The sequence below is a fragment of the Saccostrea cucullata genome, unplaced genomic scaffold, assembly GCF_032062105.1.
Source record: "Saccostrea cucullata isolate Sc308-1 unplaced genomic scaffold, CSIRO_AGI_Scuc_v1 ctg1404, whole genome shotgun sequence".
NCBI lineage: Eukaryota > Metazoa > Mollusca > Bivalvia > Ostreida > Ostreidae > Saccostrea > Saccostrea cuccullata.
Window position 1 is genome coordinate 287501 of NW_026928144.1, and position 13585 is coordinate 301085.

A 13585-nucleotide genomic window follows, 5' to 3' on the forward strand; every position below is an offset into this window, starting at 1 on the left:
GGCAACAATGTAAGTTCAAATGTAAAGGGCAATAAAGATAAATGTAGTCAAAGAAATATGCAAGCATCCTTAGTTGGTGTAGATTCAAGTTAGTTCAAATCATACCCTCTCCCTTTTAAGACTATTTTGGGACCACTATTGGGTTTCAACTTTTCAATAATAAACTTATTTATGCTTTTTTCCTAGCCACATTGCTCAGGTGAGCGATGTGGCCCATGGGCCTCTTGTTATATCTATCATATGAGGGAACCATTTATATTCGAATATTATTTTTGTGTGATTTGCTTTAATGCATGTACAAAGTGACATTGTATGACAAAATTTTGATTAAACAATGTATTTAAAAAATCACTACAAGAGTAGGCGAAAGTGGCTATATATCAAATGCGCTATGGCTCTTTTAAAAGAACACTCTTTATTTGTTTTATTACTACACATAAAGATAATAATGTTAGAGCAAATCCATCTCTGAAGTTTTAGAGGTCTGTGTTTGCACTGCTCCATTATTTGTATTGTTTAATGGACATCTGAGTTTGAGTACTGTTTGTCATCACCATATATTTCATATTTATAAACGTTTAACTTTTAACTCACTGACTTAAGTTAGAGGCAACAAGAAATCAACAGCTACTCGTGGTCAGTGGAACCAACTTTCAACCCCCAGCACTCCACCCCCACCCCATGCACATACATGGTAATGAATTATGAAAACTTAGGCACCAACCATTCAAAAGTTATGGTCAATTTTAATGTTTTCTTAAAGTGAGTAAAACTCAAAGAAAAAAGTCAAAATTAATGGTCCACAGGGGAAGGCCTTGTCATGAGAAATAAAGGTGCAAAAAATATAAGAGTCCTAGCACCAACTGTTCCAATTTTATGGAGTAGGTTACCATTTTTCAAAGTTAGTTCCAACTTCCTGGTCAAGGTCAACAGATTAGAATTGTTGTCATTTTAAGGAAGGCCTGTCACAAGGAAAATATGTGTTTTAAGTCCTAAAACTTTCCAAAAGTTATGACCAAGGTTTAAGGTTTAAAAGTAGGTCAAACTCTGATGTCAAGGTCAAAAGCATTAACTACAGAGGAAACTTCTTGTCAAGATAAATACAAATTTTGAGATGTGCAAGAAGCCATAGCAAAACACAAATTGATTTGAAGGTTACTGTTAGATAAAAGTTTTGGAAAAGTAGGCCAAACTCTTATAGTTAAAGGTCAAGAAGTCAAATGTTGGAACCCAATGAAAGGTCTTGTCACAAAATATACACATGTGAAATATGAAAGTCATAACTCCAACCATTAAAAAGTTTTAGGCATGGTTATGGTGTTTGTGAACAGCCTAGCAGACAGACAGCTATAGACAGACTGTTACTTAGACAAACATACAGACAAGGCAACACTATATTCCTCGAATCTTCTATAACGGAGCATAAAAATAAATATGGCATGGAATGTGTTATTTTAACTTGTGAAATTTATGACATGCTTAACAGAAAGACGAGGGAAAATGCATAAAATCGGGACTCCTTCCCGAACCTCTGATAGAGTTTTAAAATGAAGTCGGTAATAAGTATACATAGGCGTCGGAAGCAAACTGAAAGGGGGGAGGGGGCTAAACCTGCAAAATAAGGTAAACCCCAATATAAGCCCCCCCCCCCCCGGTTCGACGCCTATGGTATATGATTGGACTGATATGATGCGATCCCGATACTTTTAATATTTAGTAAACGATCAAACATACACGGCAATTCATATCATATATAATAGTATACAATTGCATAACCTTAATTTTCATCTTTATGTACATATGTAAAATTTGCAATCATAACTTTATACCCGTGTGTAGTTTATCGGGTACTTACTTTCAAAATTAAAATAAAATGACCTAAATCATTGTAATTTTTCACATTTTTGTGAAATAAATACAACCGTCAACAATAAAAGCAAAACGACACCGCTCCGGGTACGGTCGATCGACTGTGAAACCTTATCCCGTCACGGGGTCTATTTTGAAATCCCACGTAAGGGTTAACAAGGGGTTTGTAACCGAAAGTGTGACCAAAATCAGCAAAATGACAGATCTGTAAGTAAAGTTTAACTTACATTGTTGTCCATGTGTTACATTTAAAGGTAAAACTTTATAGGTTTGACTTGATCATTGTCTAAACTTTTAATGTAACACATGGCTATGCTTTATTAGGACTTACTAGTAGCTATAAGAACAGTTTTAGCCTAGAAGCTTGCTTAGCTAAGATTTGATAGTCTTAGCAGAACTTAGGCAACCAGTAGAGGTGATTCTAGTATGTCTAACTATTTTTTACAATAAATTATGTTAAAACTAAACATTTAAGACATCATTTAGTGAGCTCACTGCCTACAGTACCTCCAGTCGGAATATTAATTACATGTGTATAAAGAATTTGTTACTGAAGTATTTCTCAGATGTGCTTATAAAAGTTGATCTTATATAATCAATGAACACTCGATCATTTTTTTCTCTCGAATGCTGTGACATCATAAAAATTAGTGGGGGTTAATTTTCGCTGTTTTAGACCGAGGTACTATGACCACCACGAAATGTAAAATGTCATATTCATTACTACATGTACTAATAAAACATATACTCCAACCACGAAATAAAATCCCAATAAACCAATATTTTTCTTCAAACCTTGAAAGTATGACCCAACGAAAATATGTGGTTTACAGTAATTCAATTACACCCTAAAACAGTTATATAAACTGATCTTATTTACAGGAATACTTATGCTATCGTTGGACTGTGTGTAGGAGGAGTTTTGCTGATTATAATTATTGTGGTCTTGGCGATTTTAAAGAACTTGCGGAACAAAAAGAGACAGACACAGCGCATGGTCATGATAGATGCGGTGATAAACGGCATATCCAACACAAATCCCATGCAGCAACGGCAAGGTTGTTTAAAACTTTAAAAAATAACCATAAAATATATAAACTATAAAATATAGCAATGAAATAAAGGGCTCAAGGCGGGTGTGTTCTATCAGCAGGGATTGCTTATTCCTCCTTGGCATTAATTCCGCCTCTATATTTTGAGAGGCCTCATTGTTTGCGCTGTTCTAAAAAAAATATCGTGTAATTTTTTTTTGAAGAAGGGGGGATGATATATTTCATCTTTGAGATATTTATATATACTCACATACCTGTATCTACTACTTTTTTTATTATTTGCTTTGTATTAACAGGAATGTCAACAATATCCGGACATCTACATCCGTCAGATGGTGCTATGTATCCGTATCAGCTGGGACAGTCAGCACAACATCTAAATCTAAACAATAATATAAGTCACGTACAGTACGGACAACCAGCCCCTATCTACAACAACTTCTAAAGACAACGAAATACTATGACCCGTTATTCAAAGCAGAATATCCCCTCAGTTGTGCATTAGGTGACCTGAGAGTATTTTCAAGTACAGTGTACATGTACCAGACCTCAAGACATAGTTTCTTTTTTTTCCATGATGTTTTTTGTTATACTGTACATTTAAAAGTTTCTGTGCATGTGTATGTGAAGGTGTTTCCTTTAAGTCATATATTTTTTACTCAACGTCATATTATTTATCCAGATTAACTAGAAATGTTTTTACAATAAATTCAATTATTTTTATTATAAACTTTTCAAATATCATAATTAATTTCAAGTTTATTCAAATACTCAGTAATAAAAAAAAACTGTGAAAATCGGGTGGCGGAGCAGGTCAAAATTTTGGATATTATACTAGAAAGAAAGATGACGATGGTAATCTAACAACAAAGCGTAATGATAAAAGGTGATGAGTTTATCTCTTCAATCGTCACTTCCCTTACATATTTAGAAATATGCCTTCATCACCTACGGATGATCAATTTCCTCACAGACAGCCACTCTCTGATACAGAGTCTATATCATTCAAATGTCCCCTGTACATGCACGACAGACTTTTGACATGATTCCTGCATGCTTCCTCTAAGAATTTTCACATTTTATTATGAAGTTTTCAAGAGTAAAACACAACACTGTGTGATAGGCTAGGGTAGAAATCATTGGTGGCCAGGGTTAAAGCTATCATGCATGTCCAAGAACGAATTCGATGTCGATATCGACGATATCGACAATATTATGTCGATATCGATCATGATGAGCACTATTAATTTGAAATACTTGGTACCATATATAAGACTTTGTGCTATGTCGATATCGACAATACCATGACGATATCGTATCGATATCAATCGTATTTGTAGAATTTATTTTCACAATGAGGTATAACATAATTTTACAAGGTCACAAGTGATGTCAAATTCATTCATTATTAGCATGAATATGAAATGAAATTATGATAAGGTGGTTGTTATTGTTTTGGATTAGGTTTAGAGTAAGATGTTGGGTGAGGGAGAAAGTTGTTTAATATATTTTAACAATCATGATTCGATATCGATACGATATCGTCGATATCGACGATATCGACAGTAGGGTAAACTTATTAATCAAAAGTACATATGCACAAGCGTTGCATGAAGAAACAGAACTTATTGTCATGGGATATGTTAAAAATAAAGATTTTGTAATAGGGTGAAGGCTGGCGAAATAATATATTTTAACAATCATGATACGATATCGATACGATATCGACGATATCGATGGCAGGTACAATCTTCGTAAAAGTAGAGTAATTAAACATAAATATACATTCAAAGTAACAGGGACGGTATTTACAAAGAGCTGAGCAAACATGATTCGATGTCGAAGCGACATCCTCGATATCGACGATATCGACACTACAGGGAAAATTTCAGTAAAGATAGTTTTCAAATTACATATGTTAATACAATACTAGTATTGTAGATGGAAACCATAATTCTTTGAACAATCATGATTCGATATCGGCACGATATCGTGGATATTGACAGTAAGGAAGACTTCTTAAAACAGATATAAGTATTGTAATAAACACACAAGGATAGAGAAATATTATAGTAAACTATAAAAAAGTAATGCGTCGATATCGTAACTACATCGTGTCTTGGACATAACTCAAAGCTATAATTATATATATATTAAATGTGAACTATATATATCTTATGAAATTGATTTCTATCCCACGATACAAACCATTTATAATTTGAAACTTAATACGATGCAACAATTCTTTAATTTTTATATCATCTATATTTTTTTCGTTTCTGCGCCCTTTGAGAGGTTATGAATACAGAAATATGTAGAGATCACGAAAAGTGTTCAAACTTAAAAGTTCTTTAAACAATACAAATTTTGGAGCAGACCGAACACAGACCTCTAAAACATCACGCGCGACCGGTGGGATCAGGTGTCATGGAGGAGTGAGGATCCCCTGCCGACCGGTCACATCCGCCTTGTGCTCCTTGTCGTGATTGGAAAAAAAAAAGAAAAATTCTTTGACGATTCAGTGTGTATATAATGTTCTAACAAATAGTATGAAAAAAGTCTGCATTTGATGTAGCAATAAATTGTATTTGTTGACAAGGTCATTGTCTCGACTATTGAACTTACGAAATGATGACTTTAAACGAGACCTCTGATATCATTGTTTCCTAAACTTTTTTGTCAATACTTAACCTCGTTTCAGAATTGGGCATGTTCCAGCGTATCAAATCAGCTGAGAGATATAAACTCCGTATGTAATTGCTGTATAAGTTAGAGGAGTTGATGACAGAAAAGTAATCACGTTTAGCATAAAGCTTGGTTGTTAGATTACCATAAACGTCTTTTCCAAGTAAAATATCTAAATATGAAACAGATGTGTTAGACTATGTAGTATCTTCTATTTCAAGCACCACGGGATATATCGTATCGATATAAGAATTGAAAGAACCATAGTTAATTGAAATATCTAAATATCGAGTTAAAAGCTACAGCAAATGCTTTCCTCTTTTCTTGACAAGATTTCGAATAAATTCTGCTTCATATGAATACAAAAATAGGTCTGCTAATAACGGGGCGCAACTGGTACCCATGCGTTGAAAGACTTGGTTTCCAAAATCACATATATATACTATAGTAGAAATTGTCAATCAGAAACTCAAGCATCTTTTTAATGGTAACTCTATACTTTTGTGTACCACCAGAATGTTTTTAACAAAATAATTTTGCAAATGACCAATGACGAGGTGTTTATACATAACTTTTGCGTCATTAACAATATGAAGAAATATCTGAAGTTTAATTTTTCTTAAATTATTATAATCTTTGATTATAAAAAAAATAATTTATTTTTTAAACCGAGCTATCGAAAGAAATGATATAAAATATTTATTAAACGTTATTCTATTTTTTTTTTTTATTTCTGACTATTATGTTATAAATAGACGAAACAAAAACTTAGCAAAAGGTTTTATTACATATTAATACCAGGTAACTAAAAAAGACCAAGAAAAGGTTTCCGTTTTTCTTATTATATTATTTCACTTTTTAAATAAATCGTCTGTAAGTGAATTACGATCTGTCAATTTCACCACTATCTCTTATCAGCTCTGTATATATAATGTTATTTCCTATCTAGCTTGTAACACGAGCTTTGATTGGTTACAAAGTCGGGTGTAAATATCCGTGCACCCGACTTGAGCCGGGTGTAAATAAAACGTGACGTCACAATGCATAGTTTTTCTATAATACAAAGCAAATCGATATGTTGAGACACACTCTAAAGCATTGTTATGGGTACAAAGGAAATAAATTCGTTATCCAGGTTCAATCAAGGGTGTACGGGGATTTACCCCGGGTTGTATTCCATACACCCTTCGGCCTTCGGCCTCAGGGTGTATGGAATACCGTAAATCTGGAAATTTTTGCTGTAGATAAATTTTTAGCAAATTTGCGAGTTCATTGCATTCGCAAAAATATTTTTCTTAAAAATAAAATACCTTTTAGAAAAAGTGAACAAAGCAGTGATCATTCGCAAAATTTTGAAACGTAAATATTAATCAACAGCATTTTGACCCAAATTCGCAAAATAAAATCGACGTAAAAATTTCCAGATTTACGGTACAACCCGGGGTAAATCCCCGTACACCCTTGATTGAACCTGGATAACTAATAGACTTCTATATATTTTTTGTTCTTTCGGTAAAATGAGATATTTGGGTGCCTTTGTGCGCATACGTCACAAATGTGTTTGAAATAGGTATGAATAGATTTGAATGTGAAAAAGACATTGAAATGTTTTGAGCTAAGAAACCAGTTTGAAAGAAGGAGAAGGGCATTTAAAGTGTGAAGTTTACAGGCTTCTCACATACTTTATGTTTCTCTTAATTGCGGAAATTTACCATTTACGGAAAATGAATGCACAGATCCTGGAATTATTCATTTGTCTTTTATGTAAGTTTTCCTCAAAGATCTATCTTTATGAAAAACTTTATAGGTAGAAGATTTGTCATGTATTGTCTTTTAAAAAAATTATTTTATCAAAGTCAACTTTTAAAAGAAAAAAATAACATTATATTTTTTATAGTTTTATAGTTTTCTACACCACATAATATTTTTCTTATTTAACAAAAAAATTTTATGAAGAATTGTATTTGTAATGCTAGTATATTAAAACTGACGTCATAAAGAAATCTAGATATTTTATCGATTTTTCTTTACTAATTGCCAAGCAATTCATGCACATGAATAGAAATTTCTATTGCCCGAGTTGTATTACCTCAAGAAGAATATAGGTAACGGTTATACATTTAAATTTTGTGTGACGTTCAAAGCCGTTTGAGTGTATTTCTATGTGTTTTCCCATTTTAAAGCCTGAAATGGTTCTCATTTAACAGTATATTCTTTAGGCATTTAATATTAAACTCGTTGATATTTTGTCAGCATGACAAATTATATATAAAGAGGGTCACGACACTTTCCTCTGTCACTTTGGCCCTGTCGTTCTGCATCAGATTGTATTATTTTAATTTTTTCTCGTGAAAAATGTTAAACGTATTATAGTTCTAAATAAAGGGGCCATGATTTGAATAATTCATCATAGCCATCCTGTTCTTGCTCTAAACTTCCACGGAAATTTTTCACAAAAGTTTAATCATTTACACTACAATATGCTTGAGAAGACTTTGAAGAATTTTCTATACTCTTCAATATAAATCTTTGATGTCTTATTTTGGTCCCACCCTAACCAGGACCATGATGAAAAATTAACAATCTTCACCATCTTTGAAAGCTTTCACGTTAAATTGCATTTTTTGGTCCTGTCCTTCTCTACAGAAGTTTTATTATAATTATCATATATTTCAATACTTACCAAAAAAAATGTACATTTTTAAAACTATATCAAATGAAATTAAATGCAGTTTTTGTACTTTAAACCATTAAAATTGTGAGGGTGGAAAAACCTTAAATCGATTATTTTTACCCAAATCTACACCTAGGGGATAAGATTTCATCAATTTTCGCTTCCTCGGGAAGCTTTCATATCAGCTTCAACTTTTCTAGTCAAGTGCTTGTTGAAAAGAATAGAATTTAAAAAAAAAAAACCATCATATTTTAATGTAAAGTTTGGATTTCTTATTGTGGCCACACTCAGTCCCAGACTGAAATGATTTGAGCAATTAAGAATTTACACTACATCAGAAAGCTTCCACATAATGTTCTGGTCCAGTGGTTCTCAAAGGCCGTAAGTGCCGAGCATAGGCCTAAATTTGCAGCCCTTCACCGGCAATGATGACGTCTCCATATCAGTGAAATATTCTGGAGAGGGACGTTAAACAGTATACAATCAATCAATCCAGTTGTTCTTCGGAAGATTTTTTAATGACCCTTGCTTAATTATATCTTCTCTTGAATTTTTCATTAGAAGAAGACTGGATCCTTTATTTTGATAATTTAGAATTTCCGTCGCTCAGAATGCTTTATATAAGTCTCAATTAAAATTGGCCCAGTGGTTCTTAGAAGAAATTGAAAATGTGGAAACTTTACAAACGGACGCCGGACAATTGGTAATCAGATTGGTAATTAGCTCAGGTGAGGTAAAAAAAAAACTTGAACATTTTTTTTTCTTTTCTAAAACTTAATGTTATTTTTAGTAAATACAGATTTACTATAAGTTGAATATATCTTCAGATATAATAGAAAAAAAGATAATGAGAGAGAGAGAGAGAGAGAGTGTGTGTGTGTGTGTGTGTGTGTGTGTGTGTGTGTGAGGGTGTGTGTGGGTGTGGGTGAGGGTGTGTGGGTGTGTGTCAACGAGAGAAAGAGAGGTCAACACCTGTCAATCACATCAAACAAAAGTTTCTTTCTTGTTGTAGTTCTGCCATTGGTTACTGGAGGGTATTACTGCTACTACGGCTACTACTACTACTGCTATTACTACAGCAGTTACGATAAGTAATGTATTTATATTACTTTTCAACATGTATTTATATTTTACAGTTACAACAAGTGATGATCGGGAAATAAGTTGTTGTTTTTTTTTTAAAAAAGGACAATTCAGTGTGTGTATATAATTGCCTAACAATTTACATGAAACACTTCCGTCAGCATTTGACTCGATGATAAATTGTATTTCCTGACAAGGTTATTGTATCGACTATAGAACTTGCAAAATGATGACTTTAAACGAGACTGCTGATATTCTTGTTTCATCAACTTGTTTATCAATAATTAACCCCCTTTAGAAATTGTTCATACATGTAAAGAGTATGATCTTGCGTATCGATTCTACTGAGAGATATAAACCCGGGATGCAGGTGATGAAGGTTTATTGCTGTATAAGCTAGGCAAAGTGACGATTGAAATGTCAATTGTTATCACGTTTATCATAAAGTATGTAATGTTATGCTGTTATTTCTAATTCTGGTATATTCATTATCTTTTATTTTTTCGCTGCTTAGGTAGGGCCTATATTTTCTGCATTTTTTTTATTGTTGTGTTATATTCACTTTGTTTTTGTTTTTTCATTGCTGAGGAGACTTTTTTATTGTTGAGATATATTTCACCAAGGTTCTTTTTTGCAGTGCTGGTGTTTATGCTGGAGCGGTTGTCGGTGCTATCGTTGTTATTGTCATCATTGCAATTGTCATCTGTGTCATCAAAAACAATCAAAGGAACCGTGTGACAATGATCGGCGGCGGCCCCTCCACCACTGTGACGAACGTCAATAATGTGAACACTGTTCACCAGCCACGTATGTTATCATTACATCATTTAAATATACAACACCAAGATTTATTCGAAGTTAAGGATTTATAAAGCAGTAGTGTTTCAAATGTGAATAACATTTTTAAAATTCAATTTATGTATACATTTGGAGTGTAAATTTTATTTAGAATTCATACCCAATTTATCTCCCTTAAATGTCAAATTTTACTTTACAGCTCCTCCGGGTTACGGATTCGGAGCTCCGCCCCCTGGTCATGGATACGGAGCCCCTCCTCCTGGTTACGCCCAACCCTCTAACTCCATGTTTGGAGATAACCCCGCCTATCCACCACCACAGTACCCACCTCCGAAGTATTAGTGTCCCAGACCAACGACAAATGTACAGAAGGGAGAACATTGCAAATATCATTATATATTTCTATTAGTAAATTGTGATCACTTTCAGAACATTTTCAGAAGGTTATTTTTATAATAGTTAATAACAGTTAATTGTTAAAATTTTATTTACATACTGAATTGTCTTTGTATTTTTCCTGTTTCCCATTCATGAACACGGAGCCCACGTCTTGTGTAAATAGTCGACAGGAATGCTTACTTCTCCATTACACCCGGTCCCATCTCTGATGATGTTAAATGTCCATATTTGCTCTGCTCTTGATTTGTATTGCTTCAATTAAATTAAATCTACTTTTGAGCTTGAGAACTGTTCTTTTATCGCCATACATATTTTTATCAGTGGTAAAGACTTCATATTGACCTTTATTTAATAACTTCATTCATGTAGATTGTTCCTTATTTTAATTTCTTATTTTAGAAATGATGGTGTGATTAAACCGTATTATAATTTACGCCTTTTCTATCTTTTTTAAACCTTTTATTACTATATTTACCTCTTAGGAAAAGACTTTTTTGTGGTTTTAAAGCATAAAAGATAGCTGCTGGTTACTTTAGTATTAAAAGCTTCAACCACTCTAGATCTGTCCTCTGGTCATTTGAAGAAAAATACTCTGTATCTGCATAAATCGTATTGTTTTATGACCATTATTTCTCTACAGAGAGCCATATCATCAAGCTTTTTAATATCTCATTGACAATGTTATTTTAAATGGTACATTTTTGTGACATTTTTTCTAATTTTTTAAAATGAAAAGAATATTGTGATAATATAAAACCAACCCTTTAAAATTATTTAGATATACTAACTCAGTTAACCTAATCAGAAATTATCACTTTGACATCTTCACCACTTTTTATATTTAACTTTACACATGGATTTTTAAAGACCAATCTAGCGTAATTGGTTTAATTAAATGTGTTCTAAATGTATCGATATCCAAAACAATATATACTTGTATTTTATACATAAAACATAGAAAATAATTGTCTTTTCTGACAAAGGGATTTGAATGTTTCTTAAATGTTACAATTAATTAAAACTGTTTTGAATTTTCTTTCCTTTACATCGACTATCGCTTCCAAACTTTTAATTACAAGAAACTTTACAACGCCTGAATATCGATTATCTGAAACCCTATAACTATGGTCCTGCTGGACACGTTATTACTGGTGACTTAAATATTGTTAATAATAAGGACTTTAGATCACTATTTTTGAGAGGTCCTAAATAATGGGAACCCGGATCCTACAACTTGCATCATAAATATCATGGATTATGAAGAATCAGAGAAATATAAAAACAATATGTTCATGTTCTTAAATCACATGTCAGTTTTGAATATTTTTAATATTTCCAAATATTCCAAACAATTAAAATGAATCTGAATTTTTGAATTTCTGTCATGTTATGTCCCAGGCGATAAGCCAGCCATGAAAAAGAAGATCTCGACTCTTTGTGAGAATAGATTAAATGCACCAGGTTTATGTTAAATCGGACATTTAGCGATTTAGGGTCAATATAAAAACCCAATCGCATCTTCTCGGGTCTTTCCGTCAGAGGTCGGAAAAACAAACATCACCGGATGTTAAAAATTTACATATTCAAATACAGGATAGAAGGATTTAGAAGTCCCTTTTACAGTATATTCTAAGTAATACCATTACATTGAAAAAAGTTAAACTCCATATTCCACAGATAAAATGTCTCCATGAATTTATTTCAAAGATCGTGAAAAGGGAGGGCTATCATGGCGTCTACCACATACACACTGTAAAAATTGTGTTTAGAATTTCAACACTTCCATGACGTGTTTAGATCTAAACATGTATAGAAATATGTTTAACAACTGAACACTTGTGTCTAAACATGTTTTATATCTAAACGTGTTTAGAAATTAAACACGTTCTGCAGTTAAATGCAGAGTTATCTTCCCGGAAATGACACAAATATCGTATATTTGAACGTTAATTTGAGCGGCCATCGAAACATTCAGTAAATCACAAAAGGCTTCAGGGACGTATCAAGGAGAGATACTGACAACCCAACGGATAACCATGAAGAAATATTGAAAATCATTTGAAAGGCATCTTTTTACTGCAACATATTAAAGGTATGTTTTCCTTTTATTAAGATTTGCATTATCTAACGATGAGCAATGTAAACAGTGCCTTTGGGGTCGTTTGTAGACTTGTAGAAGAGGAGGTTATATTGAATTTCATTAAAAATAACTAATTTTATATAAGTATAGTTTCAATGCAACTTTAAAAATTGACGTCAGTGAGCAGCATACGGTACTTTTACTTAAATCTGACTTTCTTTCCTACAGGTTATGTGAATAGTCCGGATTGAACTCAAAGCATCTATGTATCAAAGTACCCGCATCTGTGCATGGTGTCATCTTCAAGTGCAAAATTGTTGTTCTGGGATCAACACTAAGAAACATATTTTTAAGAAGTGTATTGAGTTACCCTTAATTCGACAATGTTCGGTGGATTTAAATACATGTACCTAAAATTATCATTTTGTGATTATCCTTGTGCATTTGATATGAATTACTTTTCGGCAGTTACTGATGGGATATTATATTATGTGGTGCTATGTAGTGCTTTAGGACTGCTGAAAGTTAATCACGTTTGACATTTTGATGACTGACATATGGAACACTCTGCAGACGATCGACAATGTAATTAATCATATGCAATATATTGTATAAAATAAATATTTTATAATTTTAATTGAAATATCTTTAATAATGCATTATTAAAAAGATTAAAGAAAGTTTTGATATAAAATTGCTAGCCTATTTTATTTTTGTTGCTCATCCCTGCGTTATAGATATAATGTATGTCATGCTGATAGAACTTATAGAGATCAAAATATTAAATTTGTGGAAAAAGAATATCACACAATTGTTAAGTATCTACATATGTAAAAAAAAAAAAATCAGAGGCCTTATGATGAATATTTTATATCGGTTGATATTTTGAAAATTTTGACAATGTTATGTGTATTAAGTAATATGCTCTTTGTGCCAAAATTTACA

The 13585-nt window shown here is 32.6% G+C and overlaps 2 protein-coding genes across 2 annotated transcripts; both read left to right on the plus strand.

Annotated features, from left to right (window-relative positions):
• The first annotated feature begins 1995 nt into the window (after nucleotides 1-1995).
• Nucleotides 1996-3603, plus strand: LOC134276551 (uncharacterized). Its single transcript, XM_062758794.1, has 3 exons — nucleotides 1996-2076; nucleotides 2752-2927; nucleotides 3218-3603. The coding sequence occupies exons 1-3, from the start codon at nucleotides 2066-2068 to the stop codon at nucleotides 3364-3366; spliced, it is 336 nt and encodes a 111-aa protein (XP_062614778.1). The 5' UTR covers nucleotides 1996-2065; the 3' UTR covers nucleotides 3367-3603.
• A 3607-nt stretch (nucleotides 3604-7210) lies between these two features.
• LOC134276552 (uncharacterized) lies at nucleotides 7211-10839 on the plus strand. Its single transcript, XM_062758795.1, has 4 exons — nucleotides 7211-7370; nucleotides 9293-9371; nucleotides 10001-10170; nucleotides 10361-10839. Exons 1-4 carry the CDS (start codon nucleotides 7292-7294, stop codon nucleotides 10501-10503), a joined length of 471 nt encoding a protein of 156 aa, XP_062614779.1. The 5' UTR covers nucleotides 7211-7291; the 3' UTR covers nucleotides 10504-10839.
• Nucleotides 10840-13585: the final 2746 nt, after the last annotated feature.